General features: G+C 39.3%; 1 protein-coding gene across 3 annotated transcripts in view; it reads right to left on the minus strand.

Annotated features, from left to right (window-relative positions):
• PKP4 (plakophilin 4) overlaps positions 1-21675 on the minus strand; it is a 287449-nt gene that overhangs the window by 101672 nt on the left and 164102 nt on the right. For all 3 annotated transcript variants that reach the window (XM_033944462.1, XM_033944460.1, XM_033944461.1), the window contains exons 10-12: positions 17405-17621; positions 14961-15093; positions 2967-3180 (exon numbers count right to left, since the gene is read on the minus strand). In XM_033944462.1, the coding sequence (XP_033800353.1) occupies positions 2967-3180; positions 14961-15093; positions 17405-17621 (564 nt within the window). The remainder of the gene's footprint in view (positions 1-2966; positions 3181-14960; positions 15094-17404; positions 17622-21675) is intronic.

The raw sequence follows: 21675 nt of genomic DNA on the forward strand, positions 1-21675 counted from the left end.
TTTTTTCAACTATGCAATCCAATAAATGACTTGCATTAGTATTGTTTGTACTTCTCATTGCTGAATTTGCAGATTAACAACTGCAAGAGCAGGATTTATAGTTCTGGATGAGGAAAACTGTAAAATCTGAAGGCTGTCAATATATGAACAACAAATAGATTCACTAATCATGGATACCCACTGGATTTCTTTCAAGAGAACAGATAAATTAAAGAACCAAATATGTCTAGAAAATAATAGATCTAAAAAATAAAAAAAAAATAAAAATTGCTGTACCCACAAACTAATCAGAAAGCAATGTGCTGCTTTAGCCCTGTTTGGATATGTTTGCAGCATCTACCTGTCTTCAGCAACTTGTGTTAATTATTCTTAGTTTGCCAAGACACACATCTCGCCCTGAGAATGCTGTTTATCATTTCAAATCTCCCTATTCTCAAGAGTCAAACACATTCTTTATGATTTTCCTGTTTTGTCATTTTATGCAATGAAGTTAAAAGAAATTAAATATGCTTTCCAGATAAAAATGTTTTGAGATATAGAGGTAATTCTTGCACTGAACATATGAGAATGTTTCATTGACCCAAAGACTCAAGATGGCACCCTGAATGGATGTATGAGCGGCAGTTATAGTTATTTGTCTACCATGACTCCCTTGGCTCGTAGCCGTTTGCTTAATTGTTGATTCCATGTTTTTCTGTATCACTCTGTTATAGTTGATATGCCTGTACTATTTTGTATTATGTCCTTGCTTATGTTGGTGTTGTACTTGGAAGGAGGACCTGGGGGGAGGAGATCTGGGGGGGCTAGTTTGGGGGGTAGGGGGTTATTCGTAGGGGGAGGAGTGGTGTGGGGGAGAAATTTAGTAACATAACCTTTGAGCTTGTGTGCACTTTATCTTGCATATCTGCTTGGTTTTCTTGTTGAGCTCAATAAAATATATTTGAACACAGTTATTTGTATTAGCTCGATCCGGGTATGGGAAAGAGGAAGGAAGGCCCAGATTCTGTAAATGGCACCTAACTTAAGTTGAAACCACCATTTAAAAAACAACCTTTCAAAAGAAAAATGGAGGCGCCTACCAACGTTGGAATCACACATACAGAGGCACTTTACGATGCCTAATGCCACTGTAAATGTGGCTAATGCTTGAAGTGCCATTAGGCGTCATAAATTGCCTCCATAGGCATGATTCATATAAAAGGTATTCACCGGAAATTTAGGCCTTGAAAAACCTGGCATACATTTCTAGCGCCTATCTTTTGTGAAACCACGATTCTATAAACAGCACTGTCATGTGATCAACATGCGATTGGCAGCCGCTTTTAAGGCAGCCACTGACAATGCCGCTGTTTACAGAATCTGGGATGAAATGCAGCAATTTTCTGATGCTACAGGTTCAGGGGCTGAAGGATCATCATGTGGCCCCTAGAACATCCTATAAGGCTGAATCGGGAGGCGAGGATCACTTCTTAGCAAAGCAAGAATTGCTCTAGTGACTGCTCAATTCTACCTCAACCCTCAAACAGCCTGGATGTTGAATTGGTAAATGCATAGTTGAAACTGGACCTAAAGGGAAGATTATGAACTGAAGAATGTTACTTTGCTGATTGATGAAGCATGCCTGCACAGAAGGAAAACTCCCTCCCTGGAGCCAATGAGGGTAGGACAATGGAGCTCCGAAATTTGTTCTGTTTCTTTGGCAGCTTTAATTCTCCTTCCAAAAGTGGTGCCTAGTTTGATGAGTCCTATTCCAAGGGTAGCTGGTGCTGGAAAGGTTGTCCTGGAGGGCTTTTTTTTTATTTTTTTTTATTTTGAGCACTGCGGCTACTCTTTGTGATTCTTTTTCTGTGACTTCAGATTTCAAACTGTTGCTTAGTACAAACTAGGAGTTACCAGTACAATTCTCCAACCTCTCAATCTCTGAGTGGGTCTTTTATAAAAGACAACTAGATGCTTCACTTGATACTAGAGAATTTTGAAAATCTTTACAGAAATAAACAGATTATTAAGTTTCCCACAACTATTTTATCCCTGAAAGACCTGTGGCTGATTTGAGAGACAATGTGAAGATCGTGAAACCTGGGAAACAGTGGTATCCAGACTATTTTATTTACTATCTGCTGAAGAAGGTGGAATGGACTCAAGTCTCTACAGATAGTTTAGACAGAAAATTCTAGGAAAGCAAAACTATGGATAGCATTTCTGTTAGAGCTACCCTGGTTATAGCTCCGAGAGTCATCTAAGTCCGATTTTTAAAAATAATTTGAAGTTTAAAGGTAGGGCAAAAGATGACTGATTCCAAACATTTCCAGAAGTATGCAACAACGGAAAAAAGCTCTCGTACAACTGTTCGTCTTATTTTTGGTTTAAAAAAATGGGAGCATATTATTCCATTCTATCAAAAGTTTCATTGGCTGCCATTGGAATCCAGAGTCTTATTTAAGTTCTCATGTATCTGCTACAAAGCAGTATTTGGCATGCTACCAGGCTATCTTACCCCTCATTTTCCCTGAGTTACATTAATAAGAGCTCTCGAAGAGTACACTTGTTTGCATATCCCTCAATAAAATCCTGTCATTACAAAAGGTTCCTCGACAGAACCTTTTCTTTTCAGGCGACCACACTAAACACATGGCTTGCCAAAATTGTGTTAGAAGCTTCCTCTTATCTTGATTTTAGAAAACAGATAAAAACTCAACTATTCAATAGACTGGCAACTTAATTTATCTTATTACTTACTTATAATTTTATCTCATTTTAAATTGTTTGCATCTTCCCACTGTAAGCTTTTAACTTTGCCAAAATTTTAGATGATTTCAATTTTAAATATCTATTTGTACTGTATGTATAATAATTGATTGATGTGAACTGCCTAGAATTCCCAGGTGTGGTGGTATATAGCTTTGTTCAAGTTTATTTGAATAAATTTCATTTAAAAAAACTGCAATCATTTATCATTTACTTACCAGTTACAAGCTCCCTTATTTCTGGATCAACAGTTTTTCTTAGCAACCGTAAAAGAGCAGGTATTCCACCAGCATTCTTCACCATCAATTTATTTTGATCTGTAGACTTCCCATAAACAAGGTTTCTTAGTGCACCACATGCATTTTTCTGAACTTCCAAGACCTTATTATCCATGAGGTCAACAAGATGCTTGATGCCGTCTAACCTACATACCTATAATGATACATAACAGCCAATATTGCATTTAATAATGATGAATTCAAATTCCTACTAATAAAAATATTCCTGTATAATATTACCCAACATGTTTAATTTAACAAAAAAGAAAGTGCATCTAAAGATCAAGACAAAAAAAATGCTATTATAAGTAGACACATCTGCAGAATCCACCAGACACTAACCCCCTCTTCTACGAAACTGCGTTAGCAGTTTTTAGCGCAAAGAGCTGCGCTGAATGGCCCGCGCTGCTCCCGATGTTCATAGGAACTCAATTAGTGTCAGGAGCAGTGTGGCTCTGCGCTAAAAACTGCTAGCGCGGTTTCATAGAAGTGGGGGTAAATATCAACAGAGAAGTGTCTTGACATTTTGTTCTTTATGGAAAGCATTTCAATAAAGTGCTTAAATGATTTATGTTATAAGACGTCAAAAGAACAATTCTATAAACTGGCACCCTAAGTTAGGTGTCAAATAATTACATAAGCTATAGAATACTAGTACTTATGTGCATCAAGTTTCAAGTTTCAAGTTTATTATAAAATTTGATTAATCGCCTATTCAAAGTTCTAGGCGATGTACATCAGTATTTACAAAATTAGATAAATTTATAGTAATTTAACATACATTAAAGTATCCGAAGTATACATGACATAACGATACAAACTTGAAAACAATGGGTAAAATGAGGTATAGAAATACATTTTAATATAATAAGGAATACGAGTACAGAATGTCAGGTGCAACTCTGGGAAAAAGTGAACAAGAAAGGGATCTGGGTGTACTGATAGATAGAACCCTGAAGCCGTCGGCACAATGCGCGGCAGCGGCAAATAAGGCAAATAGAATGTTGGGCATGATAAAGAAAGGAATCTCGAGTAGATCGGAGAAAGTTATAATGCCGCTTTATAGGGCAATGGTCAGACCCCACTTGGAATACTGCGTCCAACATTGGTCTCCATACCTAAAGAAGGATATAAAACTGCTGGAGAGGGTGCAGAGACGAGCAACTAAACTAGTGAAGGGTATGGAGAAACTGGAATATGAGGATCGACTTAAAACACTGGGATTGTTCTCCCTTGAGAAAAGGAGACTGCGTGGGGATATGATCGAGACCTTCAAAATACTGAAAGGAATCGACAAAATAGAGCAGAGAAGATTATTTACATTGTCCAATTTGACACGGACAAGAGGACATGAAATGAAGCTAAGGGGGGGCAAGTTCAGGACTAATATCAGGAAGTTCTGCTTCACACAGAGAGTGGTTGACATCTGGAATACTCTCCCAGGGGAGATTATTGCGGAATTGACAGTCCTAGGCTTCAAAAGCAAACTAGATGCATATCTCCTTGAGAGAGGCATATAAAGATATGGTTGGCTATAAAATAAGCCAGGTGTATACCTAGCAGGGCCTCCGCGTGTGCGGATCGCCGGACTTGATGGACCGAAGGTCTGATCCGGAGATGGCGCTTCTTATGTTCTTATGTTATGTTCTTATAATAGAGACATTTAAGGATAAAAACAATGGGGAAGGTAGGTGAATTTAAAATAATTAAAAAGTTAAAATATAAAATTAATTAATCGTTAAATGCATCTTTAAAAAGAAATCCTTTAAGATTACTCTTAAATTTATCTAAAATTCTTTCTTCTCTCAAATAAATCGGCAAAGAGTTCCAGGCTAGAGGGGCTGTAACAGAAAAAATGGTCTGTCGTCGTGTGCCTATAATTTTTAATGATGGGACAACTAATAAATGTTGATCAGTTGATCGTAATATTCTTGACGTTTTATAAGGAATTAAAAATTTATAAATAAAATCTGGAGACTTTGATGTTATTGATTTAAAGGTGAGCAGGTTTAATTTATATATAATTCGATGTGCAACTGGCAACCAATGAGCTTTCCGGAGTAATGGTGTAACATGATCATATTTCTTAGCGTTTTCAATCAGTTTAATTGAGGTATTTTGAACGATCTGCAGGCGCTTGATTTCTTTTTGTGCTATTCCGTTAAATAGGGCATTACAATAGTCTAACTTTGAAATTACTAAAGAATGTATCAAAATATTCAAAGATTTTGGACAGAGAAATTTTTTCATTGAACGTATTTGGCGGAGATAATTGGCATCTAAACATGAAAGTGCTAGGCACTATTCCATAATGTACATGATAAATTTGCTTAATATGGCAGAGCATGGGTGGGTCATGGATGTGTCGCCACACAACCCACACACCTTATTGAATACTATCGATTATATGTATGAAGCTTACACCAGCCTCCATAGTGGGTTCACTGGTTTTGACATATCAATGAGTCTTTATGTAAGTATTCTATAACAGCTTAGGCTCTCCTAAGTGTCATTACAGAACAGGCCCCAAGTGTGCCTCAATACAGGCACCACAAAGTTGTATAACTGGCCACAAATGAATAGAAACCAGATACAATCTGTTGACACTGTTCACCCCCATTGGCTGCTTTTGAACTCTAGCAAAGTGGGCAGGAGGGCCAACCCACTCAGAGAAATTCAGGGTCGGCCCCAGCCTGCCCATTGCTTTGCCTCTGGCATGGTTGATTGGTGGCCAGGGGCAAAAGTTGCCTTTCCTGCAGCCGTGGAATGGGGAGACAATTCAGTGGGAGATTCTGGCCAATTGGCGGGAGAAGATCCATAAAAGCAGGAGGCTTGGTAGGTCTGCTCTAGGGACTTTTCAAACAGCAGGAAAGAATCAGTTGGATTTGGAGTTTGGCTGCAGAAAGGGGAACAGGAGACCCCCAGGACTATCAGATCTGAACTGTCACAGAGATCAAATCCAAGGAATAGATATTTGCCTGCAGTCACACAAAAGCTCCTCTAAAAACTCAGATTTGAGCTTAACTTGCCAGCATAAAACTAGAAGGAATCTTATAGGATCTTTTAAAGGAGCTTACTTTCAGCAACCCCAAGGTAACAGCTGTGTAAACTGTGATATTGCAAACCCAGGGCACAAAGTGACAAACTGCTAATAAACTCATTTCAGTGAAAGCCTGGGTAAAATTAAAGAACTCCAGAGGAAGTGCTTTTCTTTCTGGCACAGAGACGGGGAGCAGTTACTCTGGAAGTTTACATTTTCTTGCTGTTTTGTGTGGAGGGCTCCTACTAGCACCAAAGTGCCGCAGAACCATCAGGCACTATGGAGAACCTACCCTATCCATCGGGTCCTCACCCTGGGAGTGAAGAACACACTCACTCCTGTGGCGCGTGGCCAAAAGGGCATGCCCTAAGGAGCAGGCCTGGCCCCTTGGAGCCACTAGGAGCCATCAGATAGAACAGGCAGATAAGTTACTTTTTTACTTTTTCACACCTTTATATAATTTGTTTTCTATGGGTAAACGTAAGGACAAGACCCGAGTGTCGACCCCAATAACATCTGGTCCCATGGACAAACACTTAATTATGTCTGATTCATTGAAGTTTAAGAGCAAAAACTATGAATTTATATCAGGGGCGTCTTAGAGCTCTCCAGATCGTACCCCTCCACTCCTTCTGGGTTTCCTTCACTCGCCGGCGCTCCATCTGCCCGCTCCTATCTCCCCCGCTAAAAACTGTATTTGCAGTTTTTCAGCATTCAGGGGGGTTCTTGGAACGGAACCCCTGCAAGTATCAGGGAAGTACTGTATCCCTATGTATCAGAAAATAAAATGACTGATATAATGCAGCTGAGCTAGTACATCTATAGAAGGACGTCCACATGCGTATCCAATCATTTTCATCAATAGTCATATTTAATTCAGCTGACCAACGAGATTCATTGGGAAGGGAGAAAGATTGCTTATAGAATTGAATTACTTTATACCAATTTGAGGCCTCTTTTCTTTTAAAAGTAAAAGTCAAACAGTATTTGATAATATCAGGTTCAGCCCATGTATCTTTTTTGTCATGTAATAGGTCGTGAAATGCATGTTTGAGTTGCAGCCATTGGAAGAAAGCTGAGGGTGGTAGGCAAAATATTGAACTGAGTTTATCATATGGTATCCAATTACTACCATTATATAGATGTCCCAATTTCCAAATTCCTCTCGATTTCCAATTCTTCCAGTTAACTAAATTGTGTTGTATTTGAACTTCAGGATTACACCAAATAGGAAAGTGTAGAGAGTCATGCCATTTATTGGTACATAATTTGTCTATATCTTTAACAACAGTTACAGCAGCCTCTAATACTTGATCTTTGTGATGTAAAAAACCAGTAGAAGATATGAAGGGTAATAATTCCAGCGAAGACCAGTTATATAGTTCTTTATCTAAATTAATCCAAGAGGAAACAGGGAGTTTCAAGTCATCATTTAGTATCCAGCGAGAACATTATCTAACAAATTATCTAAAATAAAGAAAGACAATGGTAGTGATCTCTGCTGGTCCTGTAAATTGACTACGGGCACATTGAAACACATGTTATTCGACTGTCCACTATTGCAAAATTATTGGAGACTAATATGGGACCAAATTTGTTCCTCTTTGGCTATAGACACTCCTCTCTTTTATCCGCTCCTACTCGTTAGTCTGACGGCCTCTCATGTGTCCATTCCCCCTGATAAAATTCCTCTGCTTCAACTTATGATGTTGGTTGCCCTACGTATCATTTTTGCAAACTGGAAAGACTTTACCAATATATCCTCTAATGAGTGGTGGAATACAATATGTCTCTATGCTAAATATGAAAGAGTGGCAGCTGAGCGACGTGGTTCCTTATGCCGATTTAAACAACTGTGGTCTCCTTTACTTACTTATCTTGAGACTATTTAAGGTGACATGTTATCCTGCAGTCCTTGTGAACCTGATCTTAACCTTTAATTTTGAACTAACTTTATTGGTGCATCTAATTTTGATTTAGATTTGGTCTGATATTATTGCTCAACTAGTTGTTAAGATTCTCAACAACATTTTATATCTGGTAAATATCGTATATTACACATCCGTCCAACTTTCTTGGTTTTGTTCCTAACAGTTATGGTAGGATGTTTCCTACCTTGGTTTTTCTTAATGGCAATGATGTCCGTAATGTACACCTCTGTTATTATCTGATTACTGTATTGGTCATTGTTGCCTTCCTTGTTTGTATATGCTAAAAACTTTCAATAAAAATGATTGAACTAAAAAAAAAAAAGGGAAGTACTATATCTTTCAGTCAATAATCCCTCCTAACTGCCAATGATGGCAGTTTAGAATCTTGAAATTTCTAAAATTATTTTAAGTGAATAATTTAATTTAATCTGTACCTAAAAATTACTGTTTACATAAATAAGAGATACTCAGCATTTAAATAAAACATCATGAACAATTGACTACTTGATGCAAAATCATTTATTGAATCACAGAGTTGGAAAGATTTGCAGGCACAACCAACTTCCCAGAAGGAAAAGCCTCTGACTCCAACCTGCTGATCTATTTTGAGAGTTATAAAGGTTACTGCACAGGGAGAAACCTCAAAAGCATAAAATCCTCCTCTCCTTAAAGTTTAAAAAGTTCATTTAAATGAGACTTCCATAACTTTTACTTGTAAATCTTTAGAGTTCAGGAAGATTATATATGTGCTTCTGGCAGTTTCTCTTTCCTCAAGTGCAAAAAAGTTCATTTAAACATTAAACTTAACCCTATGATTTTTGTAAGAAATTCATTTAACGAAGTTATTTATAACTTATCTTGTTCGAATGTTGGTCCTTCGCTTTGCCAGCATACATCTCCCCCAAGCCTACGGTGACCTTTGAAGACTGAGCTCTCACTCCACACATAATGGAGAAGGAATGTAAGGAGCTGGCTGAGTGACTAAATCCAAAACATGCAGACACTCTGAAATAAGATCTGGCAAGGCCAAAGACTTAAATAAATGTAGAACTATGGGATCATCACCTGGTCCTAAAGCCAAAGCATGATCCAAAGAGCCTGTGTATGTTTCCGGATCCCTTGTCACAGGATAAGCACCCACAGAATATAAGGGATCGGCAATATGATGATGATGATCATCATCATCCATATATCCTGGAAAGATGTCTCCCAAGTCATGAACAGTGGCAGACTGTGAAGAATATGTGTCTTGTGAGGCTATGTCACAAGGAGACAAGTCCGAGGCGCAGCAGAACTGTGCAGAAGCACAGCTCTTGTGAAAGGCATTCCACAAAAATTTCATAAAGTGAGAAGGCATCTGGAGTAGGAAGTGCAGAGTCACCCTGTGATGACTCTACTTTGCATTTCTTGGGCTGTGGGGCACCTGCATCCTTACGCATTTCCAGGCCCAAAAACAGAGATGGGTGCCCCAACAGGCTAGCTGCCCTTTTTGTCATCTTAGTACGCAGAGGAGAGGTTAAGCTGGCTGATCCCACCTCTCCGGTTTGTGCTGCACATGGTGCAAGGATGCTCCTGAGGTGCAAATTTTGCACATGAATTTGGGGTAGAAGAGCCCAAGGACCATCCCAACCAATTTTGAGGCAAAAAATTAAGTTTAGGAAATACAGGGAACTTTTGAAAAAAAGAATGCTAAAAATCCAAGATGGCCACCGTCAAGATTTTCATGCCTAAAATCGCTAAAAAAAACCAACCACTTACTAAACTAAAAAAAAAACAGCGATTCAGGATTATTAAGTTGGGGAAACACAAGGAAACATTCAACAACCTTAAAAACCTGTTTTCCAGACACTCCCCACCTCCCCCCGATTCACCTCAAAGGCTGTAATAGCCTTACTCACTGTGACCTATGCTGGCAATGTACTGCAGCCTGCCTCAGCTCTTTACAGTACCTGGAACTGAGAAGAATCACTGCCTCATGCTGGAAATGCCTCTTCAACACTGATCTTTGGGCTGCCAGTCAGATATGGTGTCTGACCCAACCCCCACCCCCATGGACTGATGGGGGAGGCAAAAATTGCAGTCGGCACTCTGCGTGACTCCGCTGAGCCTCCTAAGGATACCCATCAGCTTGCGCTCAAATCTCTGCTAAGCAGTACATGAGGAAGAAAAGCGGGGATGGCCCTGAGCTCCAAATATACTTGTGCAGGCACCACCAGGGATCAGCCTGGCCTGTCAGCTGCAGACTGGAGTCTGCTTATCTACACAGACAGAGCTGAAACCAAGGTGAAAGCTCCAAGCACTGAAAGCACCAACCAAAGGTCACTGAATAAAATAAGAATAGGGGAGAGCAGAACAGAAGCACTCTTTCTGGCTTGCGTGCAAAGGGGAAAAACTGCAGGTGGCAGTAGAGCTCCCAGTGAAGTAGGAGGATCACAGGAAAAAATCCGGAGTAAATTCCTTCTGCCTATGGCTTGCGGCTATGGGGAGATAACCCACTTGTCCAGAATGACACCTATCGCACTGGAAGAAAGTATATACTGAACCTGAAAAATTAGCATTGGTAGTACAAGCACTGATTTTATCCAAGTTGGATTACTATAAGACAGTCTATGTTGGCTAACAAAGTCCTAATTAGAAAAATGCAAATTATTCAAAATACTGCAGCAAAACTTATTTTTTTCTGCTATCAAATATGATCATGTTACTTTGTTGTTAAGATCTTTACATTGGCTACCAACAAAAAACAGAATTAGATTTAAATTGAGTATTTTAATATTTGAGTTATATCATAGTTGGGAGCATTCCTATTTGATTCAATTAGTCTTGTCTTTTAAGAAATCATCTTTTAATTGCAGGAATTGTCTATTATCCTTCAGTTAAAGGAGTGAAATATAAGAAAACTAGTATTTAGCCCGTTACATTAATGGGTGCTAGAAGTCTGGTTGGCTCTCGTAGTCCCTTGCCGACGCCCCCCCTTCCCTTTCCGCTGTCCCAACTCCAAACCTGCTGACTCCAGCAGCGTCTGCAGCACTGTACACCTTCTACGGCTCCGAAGCAGCGGGTGTAGAGTGATGCAGACGCTGCTGGAGTCGGCAGGTTTGGAGTCGGGACCGCGGGAAGGGAGGGGGGGGCAAGGCGAAGAACTTACTTTTAGCAGAGCAGGGAGTCCAGCGCTGGCGGCCAGTCCTGCCGGCAAGTGTAGTTAGGTGCGGTAAGGCTGGAGACCCACGCATGCGCATTCCTGCCACCACGGACCTACATCTCACGGAACAGGGAAAATGGAACACGCAGGTGGGAGTGCGCATGCGCGGCTAGGGTTTTATTATATAGGATGTTTACTTTCATTTTCCAATATCAATCAGTTTTATGGAATAGCATCCCATTGGAAGTGAGACAGATTACAAATTATCTCAAATTTAATAAGAAGAATATTTAAACTGATTTGAATTAGGAAACTATAAGGTCGAAATGTATGAATGGTTTTAATGAATATGTAGTATGTAGAAAAAATGGTTTTCTTTTCCATAAGACAAAAATTATATTACAAATCTTCAATTTAAAAAAATAGGGCATGTTGTTCTATTCTCCAAATCTGGATGACTCATACTGTGAACTATACTGAATGTTTGGCAGCTGGAATGATCCAGCATACCATCTTTTTTTGCCCAAAGGTATGCATGGCTGGCAAATTATCTTTCATTTTCTTGCAAGTCTTGCTTCACATGTTAAATCTTATATGATTTTATGAACAGATGAAGAGGCTTGGTACTATTGATGAAAATGTGCAACACTAGGAAAGATAATTTTTGAAGGGAAGTGTTAAAACATTTGGTGAATAAAGTGCAAAACATAGTTGCTAATTTTTAAGCATTCAGGGCTTTCAAGGATCATCATGATAAAACTGGGGTAGGGTAGGGTTAAATGGTAATTTTTCTCAATGGAGGAGAGTAAACAGTGGAGTGCCGCAGGGGTCTGTACTGGGACCGGTGCTATTTAACTTATTTAAAAATGATCTGGAAATTGGAATTTGCAGATGACACTAAACTGTTCCAAGTTGTTAAAACGCATGCGAGTTGTGAAAAATTGTAGGCAAACTTTAGGAAATTGGAAGACTGGGTGTCCAAGTGGCAGATGAAATTTAATGTGGACAAATGCAAAGTGATGCACATTGGGATAAATAACTCAAATCACAGTTACCGAATGCTACCTAGGGGGTTAGCACCCAAGAAAATATCATCATAGACAATATGATTAAATCTTCCTCCCAAGCTGTGGCGGCGGTCAAAAAAGTAAAACAGGATGCTAGGACTTATTTTAAAAGGGATGGTTAGCAAGACTAAGAAATGTTATAATGCTCCTGTATCGCTCCATGGTGCGACCTCAACTGGAATATTGCATTCAATTCTGGTCTCCTTAACTCAAAAAAGATATAGTGGCGCTAGAAAAGGTTTAAAGAGCGACCAAGATGATAAAGGGGATGGAACTCCTCTCGTATGAGGAAAGACTAGAAAGGTTAGGGCTCTTCAGCTTGAAAAAGAGATGGCCAAGGGGAGATATGACTGAAGTCTACAAAATCCTGAGAGGAGTATAATGGGTACAAGTGGATTGATTTTTCACTCTGTCAAAAATTACAAAGACTAGGGGGAGACTCGATGAAGTTACAGGGAAATACTTTTAAAACCAATAGGAGGAAATATTTTTTCACTCAGAGAATAGTTAAGCTCTGGAATGCGTGGCATATAGCGTATTGTTATTGAGAAAGATATGGGGGAAGCCACTGCTTGACCTGGATCGGTAGCATGGAATATTGCTACTTCTTGGGTTTTAGCCAGGTACTAATGACCTGGATTTGCCATCAGACTTGATGGATGGGGAGACAGAGAGAAATGATCTAGACACTTTCATGTGTTACGCAGGGCCTAGGCAGACAACCCAACACCCTCTTCTGTTTGGAATCAACTGGGTTACCTATTCATTAACTGGGCCCAGAGATACTGACATAGAACCACAGCACTGTACACTCATCTACCATTCATTAGAGACCGAGAAATACTCATAAGGAAGTGACAACATAGCGTTTTATATAGGGTGGTGTTCACATGCTTTTGGTCTGTCTCCATCCACAGGTAGAGGAGGGGTATAACCCATCTGTTCTGGACATATGTTGTGGATAAGAAAAAAATACTTCTGTTGATTTTTTCATAAAATGTTCATGATAGAATCAATTATATTCCTGTAGTAAAGAAAATCATGTAGCATTTATTAGTACACATTTCCATATTGTGGGACCGGGATCCTGGCGAGGCCTAGTAACTCCACAGAATCCCAGTCTTGGCTCGAGCGTAACCGTGGTGGGCCACAGCTGGCCTGGTGCCTCCCATAAACTGCACACCACACTGGCCGGGTTTTTGTCCAAATATATCACTTTTATTTATCCACAAGAAAAGTTTCAAACAAAAAAGGTCAAAATTTGGCATTCAAAGTAAAAACCCCAAAACATTCCAATTTTCTCTTGTTCTGCTTTCTTTCTCTTATGTGCCAGTTCTTATCACTGCACCCTTTAGTGCTGGCCAATTTAAGTTCACAAATTAAGAACATAAAATACAGTTCCTGTTAGGTAGTATTTCCACAAGCAGTGCTAGAACCGTACCTGCCTTGGCAATAGTTAGGCCACCTGGTTCTAGGCACTAATTAGGCTTCGGGTAGATTTGAGTGACAGTTCCCTTTTCCTAGGAGCAGAGGGACTTGTACTCCCACAGGTGTGGCCACTGGTCCACTTATCTAACCCAACAGTAAATTCAGCAGCTTCCAGCCCAGGTTGAAAACAGGATACAAAATCCTTCCCCAAAACATAAAACTCAAAAAGGAAGAAACAAAACCAAAAACCCTTTTACCAAGGAAAAAGGACATTCAGGTTTTCCTAAACCTATTCCCATTCCATAGGGTGTTCTTCCCCAGACATAGCATTACTCTCTAACCAGTCCATGTCACAAACCTCAGATTGTGTTTCAGGGTTTTGCATTTCCCTATCCTGGTGAGAACTTCTGAAGGCTGGCCAAAAGTTAGCTGCTGTAGCTGGTTTCCTTCTCAGCTTCCCCTGAGCTTCCAGTCCCAGCTGTCCCTCCTCTCTCACTGACGAGGGAGCTTCAGAAAAAGGGAGACTCGGCACATAACCACGCCCCCTCACAGCAGCTTTAGCTAATTCCTTAAAGAGCCCTGTCCTTCCCGTTCCAGCCTGAGCTCTGTGAGTTTTTAAAGGGACAGGCTCCCTCTTAACCCTGTGCTCAGGATTTTCCCTATACTCAGGATATTTCTTCTCCTTAGTCCCTGGCACATTATTAATGCTTCCCTGCTCTTTTCCCTGGGCTTTTCCCCGGGCTTTATTAGGACTGGCCAGATCCCTGTCACAATATACAGACCTAGATCTTAATAAAAAAATACATTTTGTATCAAAATGGTTTAAAATAAAATTGGTTAACTACTAAGTTTCACAGTTGTTAAATTTTTTATTCGTTTGTATTTTTAATCCTTATTATAGATAAATATCTAAAATTATTACGGTGATGTGCTCAGACCTGTAACCCAATAAATAGTGAAGCCACTACCATGAGTTTAACAAGGGGACCATCATTGCAACCAGGTGGTTGCAATGATGGTCCCCTTGTTAAACTCATGGTAGTGGCTTCACTATTTATTGGGTTACAGGTCTGAGCACATCACCGTAATAATTTTAGATATTTATCTATAATAAGGATTAAAAATACAAACGAATAAAAAATTTAACAACTGTGAAACTTAGTAGTTAACCAATTGATAATAATTCACAGAATATCACTGTATATCTTCCTATTACTGTTCAACTTAAAATAAAATTGGCAATGCACAATACACCCAGCTGCTCCTCTCCTTTTTCTCACCTTATAATCAAGTTCTTCAAAATAAAACAGAAACAGTTTTTGGTACCTCTGTTTTCACTTTATTATCTCCAAAGCACAGGTGCTGAAGGTAGGCAGCTGCATTTGCTTGAACAGATGGAAATTGATGTTGAAGCATATGAATGACCTCTGGCAATTCTGGGTCACGCCATGCAAACTCCCTTTATCAGAAAAAAAATAAAAAAGGAAGAAATACTAGCTTGATATTGTGTGCACATTAAGAATAAGCAAAATGCTCACAGAAATCAATTCCCGGTATATTAATCTTTTTTTATGCAGTAATAAAAAAGATGGAAGGTTATATCTCAGTCATTCATAGACTATGATACAGATCTTTTGTCTGGCTGCCCTGTATTACAGAACTCATTTAATGTATCATCCATCATTTATGAAAGTATTTATTTTCCTCAATTCCTAGCACTGATTGTATAGAACAGGCTTCAAAAATTAGATTGTGGACTAACTGAATTTACTAAACCAAAGACATCCAAATAGCACTTTTTGGACAAAGCTATAGTTATACAATTTCAGTATGGGGTAACAAAAGTACAACATACATTGTGTTATGAAAACCTTATACAGTTCTCACAAAGAGGTATCTTGCTCTATTCATTCAAATTGGAGGAAGGTATATGAATAGTAATTCATAGTTCACATTACTTTGATATACTGCCCATCAATATTTACCATAACTGGTTTACACCGTAAGAGTGAGAAATGGGGAAGATATAATGGAAAAACAATAGCTGGCTTAGGTTTAATTTATCTAATAAGAGGTTACTTATAAGTTTATAGATAGAAATAATACCCAAAAGGACAGAGGGAACATTGTAAGGTGAAGGACCAGGGACAGGACCAGGGGAAGGATGAAAAAAAGAAAAATAAAGTATCCCAATCAAAATGCAAACTAGTTTTGAGGAAATGCTGTAGTAAACTAAAATACCTTCAAATCCTATTTGAATTTTTTTAAAGAGGTCATCAGCTAAATGTCAAAGGGAAGCTGTTATGCCTAATCTGCAAATGAGAAGGGTTTGAAAGAAGATTATGCTGAGATAAACGTAATGAATAAGTACGGTAGTGAAGGGTCACCTCTCAAATTTCTTCTTAATGCAAACAATTCTTACAGTGATATTTTGGATAAGTTGTAAATGGCCTGAAGTTTTTAAATCAGGAGAAAAAGAACTACAATAATCAAGTGAAGAAAGTACTAATGAATGTACCAATAAGCCTGAGGGCCACCATTTTGAGCAGGGAGCTGGTTTGCCCACACTGTGTGTCTGTGGAGCTCGGTGTCCGGGCTTGTCGGGTAGATGTTCTGGGCCGCGGGAGGAGTGGGTTGTGTCTGGGAGCTGACAGGATAGCACTGTGGCCTTTGACCGCCTCTGACTACTCTCCCACTTGCGCAGTTGCTTCAGCGGGCCTTTTCGGGGGTGGGACAGGGACCCATGCGGTCAGCAGCATGACGTTTGCAGCGTCGCTAAGGGAGAGTGATGGGGGAACCGCCACAGGCAGAGTTCTACTGTACTGCACATGCGGCGACATGGAGCCACGGATCATGGCCGCACGGAGTCTCCACTGAGCATGTGTGCCTAGGGTTTTATAAAAGGCAAATAAAAAATTAAGGCAATTGTTAAATTATGTGATACATGGGTAAAATGCAGGGAAACCTACTACTAGGTCTACCTGGCAGGCCACAATAATAGAATTAGCAACATCTGGGTCTTTCTGGAAGGCCAAAGTATAGTAGTATCTAGAAATCATATTGGAAATGCAGGTTTACACATAACTGTCAGTCTGGCAGGTTTACGTACAGTTCATGCAAACTAATTGAAGCAGGCTGGTAATGGTTATATGCCATCCAGAAAAGCCATGAGGTCTCAGACAGTTGGATGTTCAGGCAACAGCCATTTTAATACCAGTAGTTAATTAGATTATTATAAACCATTACAGAAAAAGGACAGTTGGAGCATTCAAATGAAATGGGAAATCTTGAATGGTTACCTACCCCAGAGGACAGAATACAAAGGAAGATAACAACAAAAGCTACCTTGGATGTTTTACTAAGTTATGCTTTATGTCTGACAGCATGAGCGGTAAGAACAGTGCAGCCTACCTGGTCTTTTTGCCATCATCTACACCAGTGGTATTCAACCCAGTTTTCAGTGATCCACCTGGCCAGTCAGGTTTAAAAGTCTCTGCCATCCATATTCATTGTGGATATCCTGAAAAACCAACTGGCCAGGTCGTCCCTAAGGACTGGGTTGAATACCACTGATCTACACTGTTACAAATATATATGATGACATGTATCTAAAAAACAAGCAGCATGTTAAGTACATGCTAAGCATGTTATTATACTTTTTTTTTTAAAAAATACAAGAACCTTACACTATCACATTCATCACAATGGTTTCTATATTTTATCAAAGAAAAACCACAATTATACTTCTCTAAGTAATAATGGTTACTTGCCTAGGGTCTTTTTGAATGCTTTCTATAGATGGAGACCTTGTAGCATCATCATCAGCTGGTGTGATATGTTGCAACCTGCTATACCCAGATTCAGACAGTCGATACTGCATTGATCTGTAGGGTTCTGCATAGGTAGCTGTTGTGTTGAGCGCATAATTATTTCTTTGGTATGTAAGTGTGCTGCGCTGACTTGATGACCTTGGTAGATTTCCAATACCTATGAAACAATTAATGACAGAACTAAAAATAATGCATAATAGATTCATCTTAGATATTTTGTATACCCTAAAGGAAGGATTAAGTTCTAACCTCTATTTATAATCCTCTTTCCTGTAGAACAGCATACGATTCATTAAGGATTGGTTGTGTACCCCAACTCGCGAGATGGATTATAGAAGGCATCAATCATTTTTCTCAGTTCTGCCTCTTTGTCTGTGCCCTCTCTCTTCAGTCCATACCAAAGCAAGTAATAACCTCTAGAAGAGAAAACAACAAGGAGGGGGTTTGTGGGGACTCCAAGAGAACATTAACTTTGCTCTGCAATAGGAATAAACAAAACAGCAGAGCATGGCAATAACACCTAGCAGATGCATGGAGTAGAAGCTCCTCCAGAACTACAATACCATCTTAGCAAATCCCATACCCTTTGCTGCCAAATCTTATCGAATCCACCTAATCTGGTCTCATTACTTCTCATTGATGACCCCGCTGAAGAATAATAAAGGCGAACAAATCTCCATGCCCCAACCCAGCGGGAAGAGGCCTAAACCGGATCCCAGCACGCCTGAAAAGATGGTGCTGACAACTACAAACTCTCAACTCGATCTATTTATAACAGAGGTGAGATCTTTCAAAGAAATAATGTCTGCTCAGGTGGAAGAAACTAAGCTAGAACGGATAGAAACTGAAGCTTTAAATGCCCAGTTCATCGATGCAAGATATCGCATAGATGCGTTAGAAGAGCAAGCCGTGTCAACTTAATCGAAACTTTCCCTGCTTGATAAACATGCCTTGCAAAGGGATATTGAAGACCTCTCGAATAGAAGTTGTCGAAACAATATAAGAATTATAGGTCTGTCTGAACAATCGGAAGGCTCCAGCATCATTGACTTTCTATCTGATTTCTTACCTAGCAACCTGAGCCTACAAATTCAAGGAACCCCTTGAATTTGAATGCGCACATCATGTTCTCTCTTATCCTTCTCCCTCCCAGAAATCACCGAGGCTGGTTGTGGCGAAGATCTTGAGATTTCAGCATGTTCTACAAATTATGGAGGCCACAAAAATCACACCCTCACCTGTTATATCAAGGGAAACGACTATACATCGTCCTGGATCTTGCGAAGACGACTGCAGCCAAATGCAAATAATTTCTTTCACTGAGACAAGATTTAAAGAACATCAGAGCAAAATTCAGATTAATGTATCCTGCTAGGATGAAAGTTATTTATAACAATCGCACCTCCATGTATATTGATCCACTGGAACTCAGAAATTTTCTTGACTCAGTTAAAATGCAATGACTGTTTTTGCTGTTTCTATTATTTATATTGGTCTACTTGATGTCTTTTCTAGTGTTCTAATTTTTTCTACAAAGGCATGGCACTGATTCCTTTGTTTTGTTCTAGGTGGTAGCGGATATTCCGCAGCATTTCTCTATTGTACTTGTGTGCTTTGTGTACTCAGAATGCTCCTTTTTAGTGCGAGCAAGCTGAGTGCTGACAATCTTTGTTTTTCGCTCTATTGGTTGATACTTCTTTATTTTCTCGGTTCATTTTTCACTAGAGTTTATAATTTCTTACTTCTTCCTACTTTGGTGACAATGAGGTTTTCACACTATTATCTTCCTGCAGCTTCTGTCCCATGGCTGATTTACACATCATTTCTTTTAATGTAAATGGTTTAAATCACCCAATCAAGCGCACTAAGATTGCCAATTATCTTAAAGCCAAAAGCCCCGATATTATCTTTATGCAAGAGACCCACCTTCCCTCTGCTGCAACAGCTCTCAAACTATCCATTTCAGATTATTCCAATCACATCTTCTCTCCAGCAACCAAAAAAAATGGTGTATCTATTCTCTTCAAGAATAACCTACCAATCTCCATTCTTTCTCACAAAATGGATTCAGAGTGCAGGTGGTGTCTGGTTCATGCTGTGTTACACTCAACTGAATTCATATTATTAAATGTATATGGTCCGGTTCAAGATCATCCAGAATTTTTCAGAGACCTTCAGACTGTCTTACTCGAATATGCTAATCTTCCTAGGAGATTTCAATCAGATTCTTGATCTTATTTTAGATAGATCATCCTCATGTAAGCCTTCAAAATCTAAATCACATGTAGAGATTCATAATCTTATAGACAATTTTTCTTTATTAGACCCATGGAGACTTAAATCCGAAGGGCAAGGACTTCACTCATTATTCACCACCTCATTCCACATACTCAAGAATTGACTTCTTTCTGGTATCTTCAAGATTAGCTCAGTCATTAAGAAATGTTGTTATACACCCTATTGCACTCAAGGGAGGCGGGAGTGAGTCAGAGCTCGGAACTCGGAAAAACTCGGAAAAAACTAAATTCCTACTACTGGAAAGGGAAAAAAAACCATCTCTCACAGAACTAGAAGTAAATACAATCAAGTACCCAATGCAAAGCACACTCAAGATCCTGGGAATTCTACTAGACAGAAACTGCACAATGCAGTCTCAAATCCACAAAATCATCCAAAGAGCATTCTTCACAATACGTAACCTAAGAAAAATAAGAAAATTCTTCAACAAAGATCAATACAAGATATTAGTACAATCCCTAGTACTGAGTATTGTAGATTACTGTAACAGCCTATACCTATCATGCCCAAATTACATGATAAAACAATTACAGACAGTTCAGAACACAGCCCTCAGAATCATCTACTCACTAGGCAAATATGACCACATCACCAAAGCATACCTAGACTCACACTGGCTACCAATAAAAGCAAGATCCCAGTTCAAATTCTACTGTCTACTATACAAAGTAATACATGGAACAGCACCCAGCTACCTAAACAACAGACTACACCGTAACCTCTCACACAGATTAAGGAGAACTCAGAGCCTATTCACTCACCCCCCTCTCAAAGGAACACGACGAAAGAAACTATATGACAGCCTTTTAGCGACACAGGCAGCAAAGATCGATACTACCATCACCAATCTACTGACCAAATCAATAGACATTAAAGCATTCCGAAAAGAAATCAAAACTCATCTCTTCAAAAAACACTTCCCATCATCATAACCTCACAAAAGTATTAGAAAATGCTCTCATGACTACCCTAACACCACCACCAGCAACACCCGAATCCGGACAGTATTATCTCTATTCGTCTAAACAGCAGAATCCGGACAATATTATCTCTATTCGTCTAAACAACCTATCACTATCTACTATCTACTACCAATTTATCCTGGAAAAGTCCAGAACAACAATTGTAACTTAACGCATTCTTGATTATATGTACTGCAATGCTACTGGAAATGTCCAGTCTTCTAACTTGTAATCCGCTTAGAACCGCAAGGCACAAGCGGAATAGAAATCACTAATGTAATGTAATATTCACGGTTTTTCGCCATTCGCGGTCCGGCTCTGCCCATATCCCCCGCGAATAAGGAGGGAGAAGTGTACAACAAATTCTAGGTTAGTCAAAGGTTGGGGTTTTGCTGTTTTCAAGGAGGATGAAGTTTGTTTGTTCGGGTAAAACTAAAACTTAACCCGGACAAAACAAACTTCATCCTCCATGAAAACAACAAAACCCCAACCTTGACTAAACTAGAATTAAACTCGATCTCATACCCCATTCAACCCACACTAAAACTCCTCGAAGTGCTGATAGACAGAGGTTGTACCATGCAACCACAAATCAACAAAATAATAAAAACATATTTCGCTACTATGAGAAACCTAAGACAAATTAGAAACTCGTAGTTCAATCACTAATCCTAGGCCTAATAGATTACTGCAACATACTTTATCTCCCCTGCCCAGCAACAATGATAAAACAACTTCGAACAATACAAAATACAGCCCTAAGACTTATCTATTCGTTAAGAAAATACAACCACATCACAGAGGCATACCACGACTCACACTGGCTCCCAATACAAGCCAGAGTACACTTCAAATTCCATTGCCTACTATTCAAAGCTATAAACAGAAACAGCCCTATCTATTGGAACAATCGACAACTCATTCCACCTCAAAAAGACATAAAAGAACCCA

Source organism: Geotrypetes seraphini, chromosome 5, assembly GCF_902459505.1.
Source record: "Geotrypetes seraphini chromosome 5, aGeoSer1.1, whole genome shotgun sequence".
Taxonomy (NCBI): domain Eukaryota; kingdom Metazoa; phylum Chordata; class Amphibia; order Gymnophiona; family Dermophiidae; genus Geotrypetes; species Geotrypetes seraphini.